Genomic DNA, 20,985 nt, shown 5'->3' on the forward strand with positions numbered 1-20,985 from the left:
TTAGCAGATTAATTGCTTTCTAAATTCTTAGCACAAAAATATCTATGAATTAACAAATTTTTAAATTATGAATTAACAGAATCCTTACCGAAGACAAGTGGCAAATGCACGCCTTGCATTTCTGTACACAAAATGTATGGGGAACCCTTTAAATGTGTGGCCATCAGGTACAGCCCTCCTTATGGCATCCTGGAATTCTTCGTTGCCTGCAGATATGCTTGTCGTTCGCTCAAATTCATATGAAGCCAAAGCTGGTGATAAAAGATAGGAGAGCTGGTCTTCCCAGACAGTAGTGAGGCCGAGGTCCTATATCAGTTAAGAATGTGAAATACGTTAACATTTTAAAGACCAATCCATAGAAATGTACTTTTTGCTATTGGGCAGGGAACATGGCCTAACTGGGCATAGACTTTGCAATCCTCCTGCCGTAGCCTTTGAGTGCTATGATGTAGGAATGCGCACTACACCTAGCGAACTGCTCACTCTAGCGTGCGTTTGCTCACTTTTGTTGCTCTCAGACAGTTTCATACAGTCCAGTCTGGTATCAACCAAGTGTGATCAGAGCGGATCCTTGATTTTCCTGTCTCCGTGTTCCAAATGCTGGGATTACAGACATGCATAGTCCTATCTAGCATCAAGGATGGCCTCCATTTGACAAGGTTCTCCTGCCCCTGTGTCCTGAGTGCCAGGATTACAGATATGTGCCACAGTGACACGTGCTAAGAAGAGATAGGTTCTTACCATGTAGCCCTGGAGGGCCTGAAACTCGGGGATTTGCCTGGTTCTCCTTCCCATGGTTTCAAGATTTTTCTTCCTTTCTTCTTTTAAAGACAGAGTGTCTTCTACATAGCCCTAGCTGTCCTGGAACTCAGTATGTAGACTACTGTGTCCTCTAGAGATCGGCCTGCCTCAGTCTCCCAAGAGCTACGATTAAAGCTGTGTGCCATCACACCCGCCTGAAGAGACTTTTTAAAGCTGTCCTAATATCTCAATTTCCTCTTAATTATGCTAGGGCTAGATAGAAATAAAAATAAGAAGTAACTTCTAAGAAATAGACTATAATAATTTGCTATAAACATACTTTTTATCCATTATTGCATAAAGCATTTAATATTTTCAGCATGGTGCTAGTAAGGAGAGTACTTATTTAAGGCTCAGAAGTATAAAATAATTACTCATTAGGATAGAATACACAGAATCATCCTAATATGGAATTCATAATAAAGTAAATTTTGGGCTATATTTGTTTAGATTGGTTGGTAAGGCATGGAGCCCTGGGTTCAATCCCCAGCACTACAAAAAACTAGGTGTAAAGGTGTGTTCTGTAACCCCAGCACACAAGAGGTGGAGACAGGAGGATCCGAAGTTCAATCTCAGGGATGAAAAGCCTGAGGCCAGCTTAGGACATACAAGGCCAGCTTCTCCCTCAGTAACTTTAGTAAGACAATCTACATAAACTCAACCACAGTAGGGGCAAAGTCAGTAAGTCGATTGATTAAACGAACGTCAAGAATTTCGAAAACAGTTCTCTGAAAGACACTGTCTTCAACACTGTAGAGAGTAAAAGGTCAAGACAACTAAACAGTTAAGAGCACTCATTCTTGTAGAGGATCAGGGTTTAACTCCTATCCTAGCACCCACATGGAGGCTTACAAGGATCAGAACTTTGTGGACACTAAGCACATAAGTAGTACACATACACACATGCAGGTAAATACTCATAGAACAATAAAAAGCAGTTTGGAAGGTCCTTTTTCACATGTCCCTTGACGTACATATCTCTCTTGAAGGTTTACAGGCACCACCAACTTAGCTAATGATCAGAATGACCAGCACTGACACAGGTCTCAGCTACGAATAAATATCTTCACTCTGACTTGATGTCCCTGATCACTAACAGGTGCTTTCTAGCTATGTAAATTTTCATAATAATATAAGAAAGCCATGGTCAAACCTCAGGACTGTGTATAGTATAATAAAATATTTCCTCCATTTGTATATATAATAATAGATAAGAAAGTTACCAGGCAGCATGAGGCAAGGAGAGAGCAAGGAGGGACTCTCATTCCCAGCAGTGTAACTGAGTTCTCTCCTCACCAGCACCGCCATGCTGAAAACATAAATGCTTTATAAGCTGACGGGCAAGCAGTATGTTAGAGGCCAAAGCTGTGAGTGATCGGGAGCCCAGAGAATAAAATGAATCAGTTTGCCATTGATGGTGCCAGGGAAACAAGGAACATTTATCCAAGAAGGGGATTTTAAGTAGGAGCATCAGAAGCCAAGTAGAAGTAAATATTGTTTAGAAATTTCGGATTTCAGTTGCTTGTCAGTCGTGAATTACAAATAACTTAATACTGTAAGACTTCAGTCTTCTAAGAGTTTCTTTTGATAAATGTCAAGTTTGGGGATTGAGTGTGTGCATGCGTGTGCGTGTGTGCATGTGTGTGTGTGTGTGCGTGCGTGTGTGCGTGTGTGTGTGTGTGTGCGTGTGTGTGGTACTGGGGACTGTACATGCTAAACAAACAATCTACCATTGAGGTTATGTTCTTAAAATATGTTAATCTCAACAGCTATGGTGGTGCATTAAGAGGAACAGGCAGGCTCTTGGCGTTCAAGGCCAGCTTGGTCCACATAGTGATGTGCAGAGCTACACAGAGTGAGACTATCTCAAAAAACCAAAAATAAATAAAATTTAAAACATGTTACTCTCTTCCCTTTAATAACTGTCTAATGCCCCATATGAAGGCATTTACATGGCCAATAAACAAGATATCTGATCCTATTATTAAAGGAATGCAAATTAAAACTAGGATGAGAATATAATTTTATCTCCATCTATACAGAATAAAGGAAACAGGAAGCGGGCTGGAGAGGTCGCTCAATGGCTGAGAGTACTTGTGGTGCTTGCAGAAGACCTAGTTTCAATTCCTAGTACTCACATGGCAGTTTATAACTGTTAATTCCCGTTCCAGGAATCCAGTGCCTTCTTTTGACCTCCTCAGGCATGAAGCACACACCTGGCGTACTTACATACATGCAGGCAAAAACACCTTCACATGAAATAAATCTTAAAAAAAAATTTCCCAGAAACAAGGCAAGGGAGCAGGGCAGCGGGGGGTGGATGGGTGGGAGGGGGCGTTGGGTATGGTGGGGTGGTAGGACTGAGCTTAATCTGACTGTAGAATGTGAACAAGCCCATCATTCTCCAATTCTAGGAAGAAATAAGAAGCATTTATTTTTTCTTATGTGCGTGCACATGTGTTTGTGTATATGGGTACCTGAATAACCCAGGAGAGAGTATCAGATTCCCTAGAACAGGAGTTACGACCTGCGCACCCCTGGATATGGGTGCTAGGATCTGAACCAAGTCCTCTGTAAGGGCAAAGTGTTCTCAGCCACTCACCTATCCATCCAGCCCAGGCTTAGCCATTTTTAAGTCTCACAACTATGTGTCCTGACTTTTGCCACTATAATCTTCATGAAGATAGACTTGTGTTTGCTTTGCTTTGAGCTAGAATAGTGGGTGAGTTGGGGTGGAGAGTTGGCTCTTTGGTTACGTGCACTTATTGCCCAGCATTCACACGGCGGTTGGTAATCGCAACTCAATCCAGAGCCCTCTCCTGACCTCCAAGGGCATCAGGCATGCAAGTGGTATTCATAGCGATCTACAAGCAAAATAACTATCCACATAAACTAACAATTCCAAAGGAAAAGTTAGAAAATAAACACAACAAAAGGGAGCATGAAGCTACAACTGCTTTCGTGTTGGTTACCTTTCTGTGTTCCGACACCAGCAGCCTTAGCTGCATTTCAATTTCATTGCTCGTGGCTGACACGTCAATCGTGGACGCGCACAGAGGGGGGAAGGGAGGGAGAGACGTAGTAGCACCTGGAGCACACACAGACTTAATTGCTTCTTCGCTCATGGGTTTCCACTTAGATTCATCATTCAAATCAAATACGCATGTCTCTACTGCATCCGAGGGTTGACAGTTCCCCAGGAACGTCTGATGGTTGAAAACGCAGCCGACTGTTCGGTAGGGGTACAGGGGTTTGGGCTGCTCAGCAAGAGGAGGTTCATCAGGATTCGTAGGCTTGTGGATGTACCTAAAAGAAATGGCAGTTTTGCACTATGAGAATCTTTAAAGATAAAGGAGTTCTCTTACTCTTGCTTGCTCACATGTGTGCGCTTCTGTGCAGATGGGAGGCCAACACTGTGTCTCACTGCGACACTGTCCACTTTCCTTCTTCTGAAGATGAGGTCTTGCCCTGAACCCAGAGCTCACAGTTCTGGGTAAAATAGATGGTCACAGAATCCCCGGGGCCCTGCTGTCTTCCCTACTCACAGGTCTGGGGAGTATAGGACATGCCCACACTCAGCTTTTACGTGAGTTCTGAAGATGTGAACTCATGCTTGCACAGCAAACGCTCTACTGAGCCACCTCCCCAATTGAATACTCTGCCTCATCTACAGAGCACATCTTTAAAAACCAACTTCTATTTTTTTAACAATAGAAAATATTCTAAGCTGGGTGGCAGTGGAATACACCATTAATCTCAGCACTTGAGAGACAGAGTAGGGGTTGGGGATTTAGCTCAGTGGTAGAGCGCTTGCCTAGCAAACGCAAGGCCCTGGGTTCAGTCCCCAGCTCCGAAAAAAAAGAAAAAGAAAAAAGAAAAAAGAGAGAGACAGAGTAGGGCAAATTTCTATGAGTTCAAGGCCAGCCTAATCTACAAAGCAAGTTCCAGGAGAGCCAAGGCGACACAGAAAAACCCTGTCTTGAAGAAAAGAAAGAACGAAGGAAATATTCTATGTCTATGGTGAAGATCAAGAAAGTTTATCCCAGAGAGTATAAGAATTAAAATAATTTACCTGTATAATATTAGGCATGACTATTCAAAATGATTATCAGCTAGGGAGAAACAGAACTTAGGAAAATAGGGAAGCGGCCCAGCCCTCTACAACACTGAACGCTTAACACAAGATGAAGGAAAAACAAGAAAGAACATCCAAGAAGAACAGAGTTGGTGCCCACTTCAGATTTTCAAACTAAACCATGATTTTCAACTTGAACTCATTTTTAGTCTTAGGAATAATCACCAGAAAATAAATGTGCCAATCACACAAAATGAAAAGTCAATATATCATATGTATTTTACTAATAGCATGATAGTAAATATTTTAGAAGTACATAGTATTCTCCTAAAAGTCATTTACTTAGCTACCATATGTCAAAAAGCCTCTAATAACTAAGATTATAAACATGTACTTCTGAGTTCCATCCAAACAAGAAAAACAATTTCTCGGAGGCTCAGTGTGGAAAGATGCTGCCAGGCCTCCCGACCTGAGTGTGAGCTCCAGAATCCACATGGAGGAAGAAATCAAGTCTGCAAGTTGTCCTGATTTCCTCACACTGAATGAATGAATGAGTGAATGAATGAGTGAATGACTGCAGGGCCTTGGGTTTGATCCCCAGCATCACAATAATGCCTGTGTTTTATTTAAGTTTTCTCACGCTGTGGCATGCGAGTGGAAGTCAGAGGACAGGTGTGTGGACCTAGCTATCTCTCTGCTTGTGTCTACCCGCTGAACCATCTCATTGGCCCTAACCCTGCGGTATACTCTCCTTGTAAACTTAGCTGACTGACCTGTGCCCTGTTAAACTCTCCCAAAACATGATGGTCCCATCAGTTCCACAGGTCATAACCCATGCATGAGGTGCCCCCTTGGCCTTCGTCCCAACACAGACAAAGGCCTCCAGTCCATATCCAAGAAGAAGGCTGCACAGCAGGTTAGCGTGGTCTTCACAATCACCCTAGAAAGAAAGTCCAGTAAAATTAGTATGTAGTCATAGTTCTAGTAACACCTAAGTTTAAAAGATCAATAAAAACTTCAACTTTAATTTTTTATCCAGTGTTAATCTAAAACAAGGAGACAAATATGCTAATGTGAAGATTTATAAGGTAAAGGGGATGGACAAGCAAGTTGAAAAATACTTCAGTAGGAGATGCAAATTAATGAAGTGCTCAAATTAAGCAAACAAGTTCAACAGTGTTATATATACTTTTAAGGTAGGTAAAATGATTACAAGAACAATAAAACAATAAGATGTTTATTTTTGGGGTGAACTGACTTTCTGTGTTGTGGCACTGTTTCCTATAGGCTCTCACTATCTGGCAAGGACTAGCCTTCGATTTGCTGATGGCTGCTCTCTGGCAGAATGCGTGGATTACAGGAATGTCTCCACGCCCACCCCTCATTACACTGTGTCTAACTTAAAAACAGTATAAAACTCGGTAAGATCAGAGTAGAGTGAGTGCCTCGCACGCACAAAGCCTGGGTCTCCAGCACGCCACAAGCAGGCCAGATGGTACATATCTGTAAACCCAGCCCTCAGGAGGTAGACCAGAAGTTCAAATTCATCTCTGGCCACATAGTATAGGCATCTATTAGATATGTTTAAATGGACAGATATTTTAGGTATAAGATTATTATAGGCTACATGCAAAATTAGTGACTGAATATAAAAATGAAGAATTCTTTCCCTCAAAATTTTATTTCTGGTTCTATGGTTCTAACTACCCCTCCCCCAACACCCACCCTTTTTTTGCTGTGATGTAAACTGAACCCAGGAATGCTCTCCCACTGAGCTATACACCCTTATCATAATATTTAATGAAAACTTTTGGAGCCAGTATGTTTTCTTCCTGAGATTTTTGTTATAAAAAACCCGAAATAAAATTTAAGAGGCATTTAATGCAAAAGTTCATTTAATAACATCAAAAAGCCAAAGCAAACTAGGTATAGGGGGTCATGCCTTCCGCCCCGGCACTGGGGAAGCAGAGGCAGGAGGATCTCTTATATGTTGGAAGCAAACCTGGTCTACAGAGCAAGTTCTAGGACAGACAAATGGCTCAGCAGCTAAGAACGCTTTCTACTCTTCTAGAAGTCCTGAGATTAATTCCCAGCCACCACATGGTGGATTATAAGCTGGATGGAATCTGATTCCCTCTTTTGGCGTACATGAAAACAGAGTACCCATATACATAAAATAAGAAAAAGCTATGAATTCAATAGAAAAACTGTTCTTAGCATAAAAGAACAGGACCAATGAAATTTTATCTATATATTACCTGCAAATTATGGAATGATATGCATAATAAATAAAATTATAAAAGGTGATAAATTGGGAATGAATTATTAGTTGCTTCTTTAGTGTTATAATGGTCATACAATAAAACTATTTTAATATTTAAATAGTTTTCAAGGCTCTACTTTAAAATGTGCTTTTTCTTTAAGAGACTTGGTGTCCACTCTACCTTGTTCACTGAGGTCCTGCGTCCTATGTCCTGGCCACTAAGGGCAGACACCTTGGGATGCTATGCACAGGATGGCCCTACTCTGGTTGCATAATGCCATGATACACGAGGAGCTTCAGAAAGTGGTGCCAGAAAAGCAGAAGCATCGATTTTGCACAGCAAGCTTTAGGAGACTATAGTCTGTCTGGACTGTCTACAAGTAGAGCTGAGAACTAAGCCTGCTCACATGCCATTCCCTCCGCTCGGCTGTTTAGGTTCTTGTTGCCTTGACCCCTGCTGTGGTGGACCATAACCTTTCTCCCTTCTTTTGTGCCATAGTATTTTAGATTAGTAACAGAAATAAAACTGACAAGTGAGGGGCTGGGGATTTAGCTCAGTGGTAGAGCGCTTACCTAGGAAGCGCAAGGCCCTGGGTTCGGTCCCCAGCTCCGAAAAAAAGAACCAAAAAAAAAAAAACAAAAAACAAAAAAAAACAAAAAAAAAAAAAACTGACAAGTGATTACTTGCATTACAAAACTGCTTATTTAAATAAAAACGTTTAAAACACGTTATTCCTATTGTACTAGAAACTTTAGAAGTTGAAATATATAAGCAGAACTTTTAGAAACTATAGTTTAGAAATAAATTTTGTTTTGGATAAATGTGTTTCTCAACTATTTTAAAAATATAACCTATGGGGTTTAAAGACAAGGCTTCTTTGTGTAGCCTTGGCTACCTAAGAACTAGCTCTGTAGACCAGGCTGGCCTTGAACTTACAGAGATCCACTTGCCTCTCCTGCTGGCACTACAGTCATGGGCCACCACTTCATGGCCAATACTACCTGTTTTAAAGTACCACCAAGTCCTTTGAGTTTTAAGTGTGGCAAGAGTCCGCCAGCAAGTAATTTTGCTCATAAATTAATTTGGTTTAAGGCTAAGCATAGTTGGGGATCTAATCCCAGTTTGGATCTTAGCTGTTGTGGATTTAGTGAATTACAATTACTTTCATTATTGGATTTAGGGTCCTCAATGAACTTTCACATACAAATTGGATGTTTGGTTGATTGTTTTTTTTATTTTTCAAGACAGAGTCTGTCTACATGGCTCTGTCTGTCCTGCAACTCACTATGTAGACCATACTAGGTTTTTTAATTCAAAGCAAGACACCTGCCTCTGCCTCCGAAGTGCAGTGTGAGTCACAATGCCTATCTATTCTAAGTCGGATTTTAATTCTATTTGATGGCTTTCATAAAACAACATTTTTACAAGAATAATTACCCTGGGTTAATCATGTGACCACAGTAGCTGACAAGAAGCTTACCAACTCTAGGAGGTATAACTTACTCAAACTTTTCTTAATTGCCTAAAATTTTTAAGATTATTTATTTTTATGCACTGATATTTTGTTTGCAGGTACATCTGGTGTGAGAGTTCGGATCCTCTGGAACTGCAGTTATAGACAGTTGTGGCCTGCCATGTGGGTGCTGGGAATTAAATCCAGGTCTCCAGCCAGTGCTCCTAACTGCTGAGCCATCTCTCCAGCACTATTTGCTTAATATTTATAACTGCTAGCTCCCAGGAGGACACAGGCAGGGTGTCTTGGTACACTCTTTTAATTTACCATGTGAATTTTAAGGGATTTCACAATGGTTTAGTGATTTTGCATATGTAAATCTACCTCAAAATAATCACCAAAGTCAGAACCAAACCTTTTGTGTTTATGGGATTTTTTTAGAACGCTGCTGTTATTAAATATTTGCAGTTATTAAACTACATGAATTGGGTAAACATTACTACGTAACATTCACTTGAGAGTTTCTGTAATATCAAGGTTTTTAAGAGTTACAATGTTTTGTTGTTTGCTTTGTTTTGTTTTGTTTCTTGGGCAGTTAGTAAAGTTTAAGTTGTAAATTTGGAAACCCTTACAAGTAAGGTGGGTAGAAAGCATTCATTCACTGAGCTTCTTGTTTTGGAGTTCTAGGTGTAAGTAGTCCCAGCACTTGGGGGCAGAGGCAGGTGGATCTCTGTGAGTTCAAAGCCAGCCTGGTCTATGGAGAGAGTTCTAGGACAGCTGGAAATACACAGAGATCCTGTCTCAAAAATACCACAAAACACACACACACACACACACACACACACACACACACTACACACACACACCACACACACACACACACTACACACACAACACACACACACACACACAGCCCATCTTTTAAAAGTGATGACAACCTGTCACTCAAGTGCTTCTTCTGCTATATGAGCTGTCCTGTGTGACTGTACTTTCTATTTACACAATACCAGACAAAATTAATACAAAACAGCAGTGCTGATATAAACCAGCAGCAGGTAGAAGCTGTTTTTCCTGTTGCACTGACAGTAAATGTTAAAAAGAGTCTACGGGCTGCACCATTTTAGCACCATTGGTAGAGCTTGTAAGATGAGGAAACATCCCATACACTGAAGTTAGTACTGAAATCACTAAAAGTTTAATATCAGGAGCTGGAGAGATGGCTCAGCAGTTGAGAGAACTGGCTTCTCTTCCAGACAACCTGGGTTTGCCAGCACCCACGTGGTGGCTCACAACCCTCTGTAACTCGAGGTACTACATGGATGTTGTGCACCAACAAACATGCAGCCAAAACACAGAGATACATAAAATAAAAATATAAAGAGAGATGGCTGGAGAGATGGCTCAGTGGTTAAGAGCACTGACTGCTCTTCTGGAGTCCTGAGTTCAAATCCCAGCAACCACATTGTAGCTCACAACCATCTGTAATGGGATCTGACGCCCTCTTCTGGTGTGTCTGAAGACAGCTACAATGTACTTATATATAAATAAATAAATAAATCTCAAAAACATAAAAAAATTTAAGACCTTTTCTTATACTCATTCTGTGTATGACTTTGTTCTTTCCTTTTCACCTAGGCTGACCTGACTTGTTACGTACACTAAGCCTGCCTCACACTCAGCCACTGGCCTGTGCCTCCAAGCACCACCACATCCAGCTCTTCTGTTTTGAGACAAGATCTCACTGTACAGCACAGGCCAGCCAGAGGCTTTCTGTTATCTAGATTGACCTTGAACCCAGGACCTTAGCCAGTGTCCTGAGTTCTGGGATTTCAAGCTTGAGCCTCCACAGTCAGCTCTACGACTGAGTCTCTATCTCAATGGAAGAACTTTCTATTCAGTAAGAAATCCCAACAAAAATAAAGACGGTAAGTTCTAAGTGCTGATGTGTAAACATTACAGATAATGGTAGTAAGAGTTGACTTGTTCCAGTTGATAATATGGACTCTTTCAAGGAAATTAATTTATAAAGAGAGTAGGTATTATTTGCTATGTGTTTGATACCTTGTTTCTACAGAGGAAAGCCAGCAGAGTGCACCACTGCTCCTGCTTGCCGCCTCCTCCAATGACAGGGGCTCGCTCATAACCAAGGACATTGACAAATCGAGCCGCTTGTCTCGGAGTATCCAGAAGTCGTCCAGCTCGAAGTGGCTTAACATAGGAACAAACTGGTCTATTTATCCCATTCTCATCCTGGAGGAAAAAAGGAAGACATTAAAACAACAAGCTAATCACCTGAAGTACCACGTCTTTCTGTTCTGTAGATAATTCTGGGTGTCATTTATTGAGTGCACACCACTCATCTAGCACTAGGCTACTGTATCTTTTACATTTCTCTGTGTAGCCTTGGCTGTCCTGGAACTGGCTCTGTAGACCAAGCTGTCTCAAACTCACAAAGATCCACGTGCCTTTGCCTCCCAAGTACTGGGATTAGAAGTGTGCATTGCCACTGCAGGGCACTAACGTTCTTATGACGTCTATTTCACTGCTTTTCATAAGTGAAGCAAACTACAGCTGTTATATAATAGAGCCAGGGTTGGTTTTGGTTTTTATTTTTCTCATGACGGAGTTTATATTAGTGTAGCCCTGATTGTCTTAAAACTCGCTCTATAGAACAGGCTGGCCTCAAACTCAGCCTCTTCTTCCAAGCACTGGAATTAAAGGCATGCACTGGAGCCAGGATGTTTAAAACCTGAGCTGTCTCACTCCAAAGCCTGGAACAGTTAGGAACTGCTCTGAAAAAAGGAGTCAGCTGATGGGTAAAGGAAGGGAATGGGATCTAAATCTAAGCTGAGGTCTTCTTTTGTATTGCCACACAGAATATTTAGAATAACCAGACAAAATATTTTTAACTGATTGATTAAAAAATTGTTAACCAAGTCAATTTTAGGATAATGACATATATTCTAAATACAGGATGGTTTTCTTTCTTTCTTTCTTTTCTTTTCTTTCTTTTTTTTTGGGGGGGGGGAAGACAGGGTCTCATCAGGTATAGCTTTGGCTGGCTTAGAACTGTGTAGAGCTACTTGGCCTTGAAGTCATGGATCTGCTACTACATCCAAGAACAGGATACAGCTTAGCGACTGTGCTGAATGACAACTGAGTACACAAAGCTCTCTGACAATTACCTACTATATCATGCTTTTAGAATTAGCATTAACTAAGCCTACATTTTTCCTAACTTTATGATTGCTAATACAGCAAAGTGAAGGAGCCACTGAAAAATGAAAACTCTGGAGATGAGTAAAACATTCTGATGAAATAAAACCTAACTTAGGCAACAGAAACACTACTGCTCAATTTTCAGAACCACTGGTGTATTTCTCCTATGTAATCCCATACCTTAACAAGGACAACACTATGGAAAGTTAGGAGCAGTTTTTCTCCGTCCCACTAACAGTTAACTTAGGATCTTAGTCCCAAGATCCCAGTGTGGAAATGAGGCCGTCTGAGGTTTGTCCAATGACTAGGGAGTGCAGGGTGTATGCATGAATGGACAGCTCTGCGGTTGTCTGAAAGAAAATGAGCCCTGTGGACTCACACTCGCTGTGGGAGTAGCACCATAAGGGGGTGTGGCCTCGTTGAGGGGTGTGGCATTGGTGGAGGAAGTGTGTCACTGAGACTCAAGCCAGCTCCAGTGTGGCGTTGTCTTCTGCTGCCCCCCTGAGAACTCTCAGGCCCTTCCTTCTCCAGCCTGCACGCTTCCATGTCTGCCATCACGACCGTGACAGAATAAACGTCTAAAGCGGCAAGCTGCTCCAGTAATGTCTCCTTTATAAGAGCTGCTGTGGTCACGGTATCTTTTTGGACAGGACAATTAGATAGCAGATCCTGGCAGATCTACCACAGGAGGATTTAATCTAGGATGGCTTACTAATTAGAATGTTAGTATTGCGTCCAGTGATTGAGTTACCCGTTGATTTTAAACTAAGTTTGTGTGATATTTTCCTTCATGGGGTGACTCAACTGAGTTCCAGAGAAAGGTACAGTGGCAGAGCACCCTAGCCAGCCACAGAACTTGGATGTGTGGGGCTGTCGTGACAACGGCCCACTATGGGAACATAGAGAGTCAGGTGCAGACATTTCAATAGCTCTGGGCCAGCCAAAGAGTCTGTGAGTCTGTCAGGGAATGTGAGTGGTGTCTGCAACCAGAGAGTCTCGAGATGGGCGGTCTCTTTTTTTTTTTCTTTTCTTTTTTTTTTTTTTTTTTTTTCAGAGCTGGGGACCGAACCCAGGGCCTTGTGCTTGCTAGGCAAGTGCTCTACCACTGAGCTAAATCCCCAACCCCGAGATGGGCGGTCTCTATGTGGGACTAGCCAGGGAGGCAGCAAAACCACTGGGGCAGGAGAGTAGCCAGCGCTGGCGTGGGATGTGTATCATTTTTTGGTATTTCCCACTACACTTCACAGCAACAGAAACTCTAAGACAACATCTAAGACACTTAATGTCAAAAATAATCTAACACTGTATAAGAGGTGAATATATATAAACTATTTGATCTATCCCTCAGAAGCGATATAGATATCTATATCTATATCTGTCTGTCTATCTATCTATCTATCTACTCAGTAGAAACTATAAATTTTGATTTCTAGACTAATAATATGTGGCATGTACTATTTTTCGATGCTATGCGGCCACAGCTCCAGTGTAACCTGATCAGAAAGGTAAACAAGAGATGTTCCTTAGTGTGTTGTGTTGCTAAGCTACAACATAGGGCAGGTCAGCTGTGCTAAAGGCACCTTCAAGTTAATATGCTCAACATGAAACTGCACTGAAGTCAAGGTCTCATTTGTGGTTGAAATGATGCAGTTAAACATTTCTGGCCACTGGCTTAGAAATAGTGATTAGACACAATTACTGCACTTACTACCATTGTTTTAAAATAGTTTATGTATTACTCTTACTATCGTGTGTGAATGATGTATGTGACCATACATATGCCTGCAGCGAGCGCATGTGTGGAGGACAGAGGCTACTTTGAAGTTGGTTCTTTCCTTCTATCTTTGTATAAGCTCCAGGGTTGTCAGCTCACAAAGCAAGGGCTTTACTCAGCAAACCATCCAAATGGTACTTAATGTGGTTTTTGTTTTCTATTTTTTTTTTTTTTTTAGGATTTATTTTTATTTATTTCATGTATGTGAGTACATCGTCACTCTCTTCAGACACCAGAAGAGGGCATCGGATCCCATTACAGATGGTTGAGAGCCACCATGTGGTTGCTGGGAATTGAACTCAGGACCTCTGGACCTCTGGAAGAGCAGTCAGAGCTCTTAACCACTGAGCCATCTCTCCAGCCCCCTTGTTTTCTATTTTTTAAAAACTAACAATGTATGTCCAGAGCCCCTGTTCTGTATACAGAGTTCAATTTACATATAAGCCATAAATATCCAAATGTTTAATCAATCTTAAGTATTATGAAAAGGAATATTCCAAGTTAACAAAAACTGTTATCTTACCAACCTAGCCAATAAAAGATATCTGTTTTAGAAATAAACTTTCATTTGTGAAATGAATATATTTTACAAATATAAGCTAAATATAAGTTAGATATTTAGAGCATTACATTCCAAAGATAGGGACTAAACTTTTCTAATAGAATTTACAAACCTGGGCAAAAATCTTGACCAGCCGTGAATTGTGTGAGGGTCGAATTTGCAAATACTCTCTCCACCACTGCTTAGCATAAACTAGAAATAATCGCTCTTTCTCTGCAGTTTTCTGGCGTTCCAAGGCAAGCTTGAAATAAAAAAAATGTTTTTAATTGAATGTCTATAAAATGCCCTTAATTACCAGAACAATCCACCGTTGTCCATTGCTGCTTCCAATTTTTTTTTTTTTTTTTTGGTTCTTTTTTTCGGAGCTGGGGACCGAACCCAGGGCCTTGAGCTTCCTAGGTAAGTGCTCTACCACTGAGCTAAATCCCCAGCCCCGCTGCTTCCAATTTAACCTGAACTAACACACTTTTCTGCAAACAACTCAACATTTCCTGGATTCTATAATCACTTCAATATCCCTGGTCTCCACTCCATAATGCAAATGACTTTCCCTGTACACAATGGAGTTTTTAAAGTAAGGAAACACTTGAGTCACTTCCTACCCTAGTGAACACTACCTGCCTAAGCTTATTGTCACTCTATCCCGCCTCACTCTCTCTCACCCACATAAGCCTTTGGCTCAAGGATGTTGCACCAACCACCCAGACAGAACACACAGGCCCAATCTGGGAATTAAATACTAACATTTCCTGCAATTCAGACATTTCTGTACCCTAACGATGTGACCTAAATTGGCGTCCCAGTAACCATCCGTCACATATCACCCCATGGTAACTTTTTAAGTTTAACACTTTCTGTATCTGGAGGGTTTTGTTTTCTTTTGTTTTGTTTTGTTTTTGAGAAAGGGTTTCTCTGTGTAGCCCTGGCTGTCCTGGAATTCACTTTTAGACTAGGCTGTCCTCAAACTCAGAGATGTCCCTGCCTTTGTCTCCCGAGTACTGGGATTAAAATCATGTACCACCATACCTGGCTTATAGCTGACATCTTGTTTACTCACTGTCCCCAGACTCCTAAAAATAAGCTGCTATAAACCAGGCACGGTAGCACATGCTTCTAATCCCAGCATTCGGGAGGCAGAGGCAGGAGGATCTCTGTGAGTTCAAGGCCAGCCTGGTCTAGGAAGTTCTAGGCCAGCCAGAGTGACATAATCAAAAGACCCTATCTCAAAAAAGAGGAAAAAAAGAAAGAAAGAAAGGTTTCTGCCTGTGTGCTCTTCCATTCCCAGTATGGGGTACCTGGTCCTTTTTATTTCTCCTTAAACTGTGTGTGTATGTATGGGATGCAGATGCCCAAAGAGGCCAAATGAGTGACTGGGTCCTTGGAGTTAGGAGTTGCAGGCAGCTGCCTCAAGTACACGGCGTTTTGTTTTAAAGATTTCTTTATGTTCATTACTGTTTCTGCCTTAATGCACAGATGTGTGAGTTCCAGATCCCCTGGAACTGTGGTTACAGACATTTGTGAGTCTGCCATGTGGGTGTTGGGAACTGAACTCCTCTGCAAGAGCATCCAGCGCTCTCAAGCACTGAGCCTTTCTGTTGGGATGGTTTTTGTGCAGTGTGTAAGTTGGTCTTTGTATTACTCAATGCTGATCTCTGTGCTGAAGAGGACTTCAGCACTATTATTCATACAGCTACGGCTACATCATAGTCTATAACCCTCCCTCTCACCTGATTGGCTCAATAAAATGCTGGTCTACAGCAAAGGAGGAGAGAATAGGCAGGAATTCTCCAGCAGAGAAGGGAATTCTGGGAAAGAGACAGGGAAGGAAGAATTTCCCAGCCAGATGCAGAGGAAGAAGCAGGCCAGGACTGAAGAGAAGTCACAAGGTACAACACAGATTAGTGTAAATAGGACAATTTAAGTTATAAGAGCTAGTGGGAAGCAAGGGTAAGATAAGGCCAAAGGAAGCATTCATTAAAAACAATCTCCACGTCTTTATTCAGAGCGGGAAGGGCACAGGAAGTCCCTACAGTTCTGCCTCTTCAGCCCACACGTAGTCATTTTAATGCGTATTTAAGACAAGCAAGCACTGCTGACTAAATTGTAAGAATGAGGCCAGTGAGGTGGCTCAGTGTGTTCAAGGTGCTTGTCATGTCAGCCTGGTGCCCAGAGTTCAACCCCTAGTAGGAAAGAATCAATTCCACAAAACTGTCCTCTGATCTCCACAAACACAAAACATGCCCCACCCCATCCCATTAAGTGCACACACAATAACATATAAAACTTCTTAAATTTTACAAAGAATGAGATTTTTAAAAAGGAGTCTGGAAATTAGCAATTTTATATATACATATACACTTATACACAGACGACTATCACAAAAAATGACTAACATCACCACAGACTTTAAAAAAAAAAAAAAAAAGAGTCTAGAGAGATGGCTCAGTGGTTAAGAGCACTGGCTGCTCTTCTAGAGAAACTTAGCTTCATTCCCAGTACCCACACTGGGTGGTTCCCAACCATTTTAACTTCAACTTCTAGTCTAGATTCTTTGGGCACCCCCACAGCACACATGCACATATACCCACATACACATAAAGATAAATATTTAAACACAAATAAGTAAAACAATGCTAGGTTTTAAAAGAAGAACCTGCCAAGTGTGGTGGCCTAGGCCTTTAATTCTAACTCACGGGAGACTGAAGCTGTAAATGTCTATGGGGCTCAGGCCAGTGAGATATGTCTTAAACAAACAAAACAAAACAAAAAATAAACCCCAGAGAACCCAGGGGTCTGGGGATGTCACTCTGTGATATAAGATGTCTATAACTCATGAAGCCATGTATCCAATTCCCAACTCATAAACTTATAAACTTTGAGCCTAGGCCTTCTGGTAGAGCATCTAGTAATGTTAAACACTGGCCATCCCACCAACCACAACAAAAAACTTCATTTGTCAATATGAGTAACAACAAAATTCATCAGATCATGTAGTGTTGGACACAAACTTGGAACCCCAGCACTCAGGAAGCTGAGACAGGAGGAGCACAAGTTCAAGGTCATGTTGGGCTATACCAGGTGGGTGATCTTGTCTCAACAACAACAAAAAACTCCTACAACATAAACTGTAACTGAAATAGTTATTTGAACCAGGTGTTGATGGTGTATCTCTTTAATCCCAGCACTCGGGAGGCAGGGGCAGGCAGATCTCTGAGTTCAAGGCCAGCATGGTCTACAGAGTCCAGGACAGCCAGCAAACCAAACCAAACAAAAATAAACACAAACAGTTCTTTGCTTATCTACCATATGCTTTATAAATAACATACATACACATATTATGACAACATGTAAATAAAACTGTGAAGGGCTGTGGCTATAATTCACAGGACACTGCTTAGCATGTGGCAAGGCCTGGGATTTGATGCCCAATACCACAGATAGGGTGGATGAGAGGAAAGGAAAGGGGAGAGGGAGGAGGAAGTCATAAAAACAGGATGGCGTTGAATAAAAGCACAGCTCCGAGACTAAAGTGAAGTATATAGTCAGAGAGAAGTTTCCACAAGAAATCAGAACCGCAGCTGAACAGAAATCCAAATCAAGGACTGGTGCGTCTGCTGCTCTTACAAAATCTGACAGTGGAGGTTGGAGACAAAGCCTCCCCAGCATCCCACCATGGATCACACAAGAAGCCAGTTCTCAGTAAATGTCCATGCACTGAAGACATCTGTTCCCAAAGCCTTGTGACCTGAGCTCCACCCTAGGCCCCTGAGGTGAAGGCCAGTGGCACTGCTAAGTTGCACAGCAGCACAGCACACTTACCGCCTGCCTCCATGCACAAATACATACTACCTAATAAAACTTTCCCTCCAGCGTTGTGACTCTCCTCCCGACACACCTGAGTCCTGGAGTTTGGTCAAACACAGGGCCTTGTAAATGCTAAGCAAGCACTTACCACTAAGCTGCACTGCCAGCCCCATCTTAGCATTCCTTTCCCATCCCTTATGGTAAATATTTACTACAACTGAAGCACACGTAGAAGAGGAAGTGAGACTCACCTGTGTGTTCACTACTTCTTGAGACAGCGTTTGGCTGAGTGGTGGGTACATTTCGAGTTTTATATTTAAAATTCCCACGGAAACTTTTGATTCTGTGCCTATAAATAAAAATAAATATTTACAATTCTACTTAAACTCTATTTAAAACATGGAACTACTGTACTACTGTAAAGTCAGGCAAAGTCTACCCAAAGTAACTTAGGAGTAAGCTCCCTTATCACCCAGGTAGAATGACAGTGCAAAAAGTACTTAATCTGCACACTAAAAATTAGCCAAAGATGTCAAAATGAACCAAATCAAAATGGTTTTTATTTTTTACTGAAGCACATACTTAATATTAAAATATATTCTTAGTTTTCAAAAAACATGTTAAGGAATTTTTCTGACTTCATGGATTTGAAATTCCTAAATTTTTATTTTCACTAACCATATAATTCCAACTAGACTTTACATTAAGTTCAAAAGCAAAGCAACTGTTACTAACCCATTCTGTCTCCATGAAAATCAGAGAGTATTCATACTTTTTATAATATACAGTAATTCCATTTACCTGTTCTTGTTATCCTACGCTTTTTATCCATGATTTGTGTGTGTGTGTGTGTGTGTGTGTGTGTGTGTGTTTCATGATAGAACAATTTGATATTTCTTCAGCAAATTAGAATATGCTTGCCTCCAGGTCACTGTTATGATTTTACAGTTTTACGTGTTTGCCTGAATGTGTGTCTTCGCACCTTGTGCACTTTATGTATCCAGTGTCCTTGAAGGCCAGACCCCCATGGACTGGAGTTAACAGTCAGTAGTGAGCCATCATGTGGGTACTGCGTACTGAATCTGGGTCCTATACAAGAACAGTCAGTGCTTTCTTTCAACCACTCAGCCATCTCTCCAGACCCAGGGCTGTTTATGAAAACAAAGACCTGGAAATCATTTTAAATTAAACACACACACACACACACACACACACACACACACAAAACACACACCAAAAAAAAAAAAAAAAATCTCATCAGCCAGGGCAAGGTGGCACACACCTTTGACCCCAGAGCTGGAGAATCAGAGGCAGGTGGATCTCTGTGAGTTTGAAGCCAACATTGCCTACAAAGTGGGCCCAGGACAGCCAGCCAGGGATATTACACACAGAAAAACCAAAACCAAACCAAGTAAAAAAAAAAGCGTGTAAAAATAACTTTTTAAATATTTATTTATTTATTTGGATTTTCAAGATGGGGTTTCTCTGGATAGCGTTGCCTGTCCTGGAACTCACCTATAGAACGGGCTGGCCTAGAATGCATAGATCTGCCTACCTCCCAAGTGCTAGGATTAAAAGTTGGGTGCCAGGGTTGGGGATTTAGCTCAGTGGTAGAGCCCTTGCCTAGGAAGCGCAAGGCCCTGGGTTCAGTCCCCAGCTCCGAAAAAAAGAACCAAAAAAAAAAAAAGTTGGGTGCCACACAGCCCAGCTAAGACATATTTTGAGTCTGACTTAAATTTTAAATTGCTAAGGACTTGCTGCCTACTGGCCAAATTTAGAGTTTAGTTGTTACTGTTTTTTCAAGATAAGGCTGCTCTGTATAGCCCTGCCTGTAGACCAACTCCCTCAATAGAGCTGGCTGACTTCGAACTCACAAGAGTTCTGCCTGCCTTTGCCTCCCAAGCTCTGGGATTAAAGTCATGCACCACCACCACCGCCTAGCTTTTCTTTTCTTTGTGTGTGTGTGTGTGTGTGTGGTGTGTGTGTGTGTGTGTGTGTGTGTATGTGGGTATGTACATGTGCATGCATATGTGTGTGCACTTGCACTTGCCCAATTTACATGAGTGGAGACCAGAGGCTGGGACTAGGTATCTTCCACTGTTGCTCTCAGTCTTAGCTTTTGAGAAAAGGTAGCCCACTGACCCTGGAGCTCACCGACCAGTTAGACTAGATGGGAAGTGAGCTTCCAGTACGCATGTCTCCACTGCCATCAAGAGCTAGGGTTACAGATGCATGCCCTCAGCTTTTCCTGTGGGTGACGGGGATACAAACTCAGTTCTCCTACTGGAGCAGCATCTTAACCACTGAGCCATCTTGCTAGCTCCAAGTCTAACTCTTATGGATAAGCTGTAATACCAGTGCAATTTCATGACAGGTTCTGCATAAACATTACCAGGTTTTGGCTTTCTTCATTTTGAGTTAATATATGCAAAACTCCAAGGAAATAATGACCAGGAATGTTCAACCCCGGTCCTCTATTATTCATTGCTAATGACACTGAACAAGTTACTACCTCTCCAAGTCTTACTTGTCCGCTGTAAGGAACATGTACTCATTCCTCAGGAACCACACTTTGGCACATTCCTATAACCCTAGCAGAGGCAGGTCCTCTGGTTTATATGGGGAACTCAAGGACAGACCTGGATACACTGAAATTTCAGCCATAATCAAAGACAAAACAACCCAGATGTCCTCTCCCAGGCTACGGCTGTGAGGACAGTGGTGTACTGTACTTCAGGCTCTGCCAGAGAGAAGCATATGCACACGCATCCGTGTGTTTAAAAGACTCCTGTTTTTCTTTATAACCTTATATTTACTTAACAAAAAAGAAACCTTACACTTCCAAAATTTCTATTCACTTTTCAGGAAAAAAAAAACCCTGGGCTAGAGCAGACTGACTTTGAAAAAGTTCAGTGGCATTCTTCAAGATACCCCCTAAGACAGTTTAGTGAAACCCTTTTTCACAGCCTTCCCCTGTAAAGCCATTTTGACAAAATAAAGTGCATTTACAAACCTAAGTATCTGTAGAAAGCC

General features: G+C 41.6%; 1 protein-coding gene across 14 annotated transcripts in view; it reads right to left on the reverse strand.

Moving 5' to 3' along the window:
* Cep76 (centrosomal protein 76) overlaps nt 1-20,985 on the reverse strand; it is a 34,109-nt gene that overhangs the window by 6,502 nt on the left and 6,622 nt on the right. For 9 of the 14 annotated variants that reach the window (XM_087592367.1, XM_087592360.1, XM_087592362.1 and 6 more), the window contains 6 exon segments: nt 18,204-18,301; nt 14,261-14,389; nt 10,655-10,843; nt 5,650-5,816; nt 3,774-4,107; nt 89-306 (listed from right to left, as the gene is read on the reverse strand). In XM_087592367.1, coding sequence (XP_087448493.1) covers nt 89-306; nt 3,774-4,107; nt 5,650-5,816; nt 10,655-10,843; nt 14,261-14,389; nt 18,204-18,301 — 1,135 coding nt within the window. 14 annotated transcript variants of the gene reach the window in all.

This window comes from Rattus norvegicus, chromosome 18 (assembly GCF_021556685.1).
Source record: "Rattus norvegicus strain SHRSP/BbbUtx chromosome 18, alternate assembly SHRSP_T2T, whole genome shotgun sequence".
NCBI lineage: Eukaryota > Metazoa > Chordata > Mammalia > Rodentia > Muridae > Rattus > Rattus norvegicus.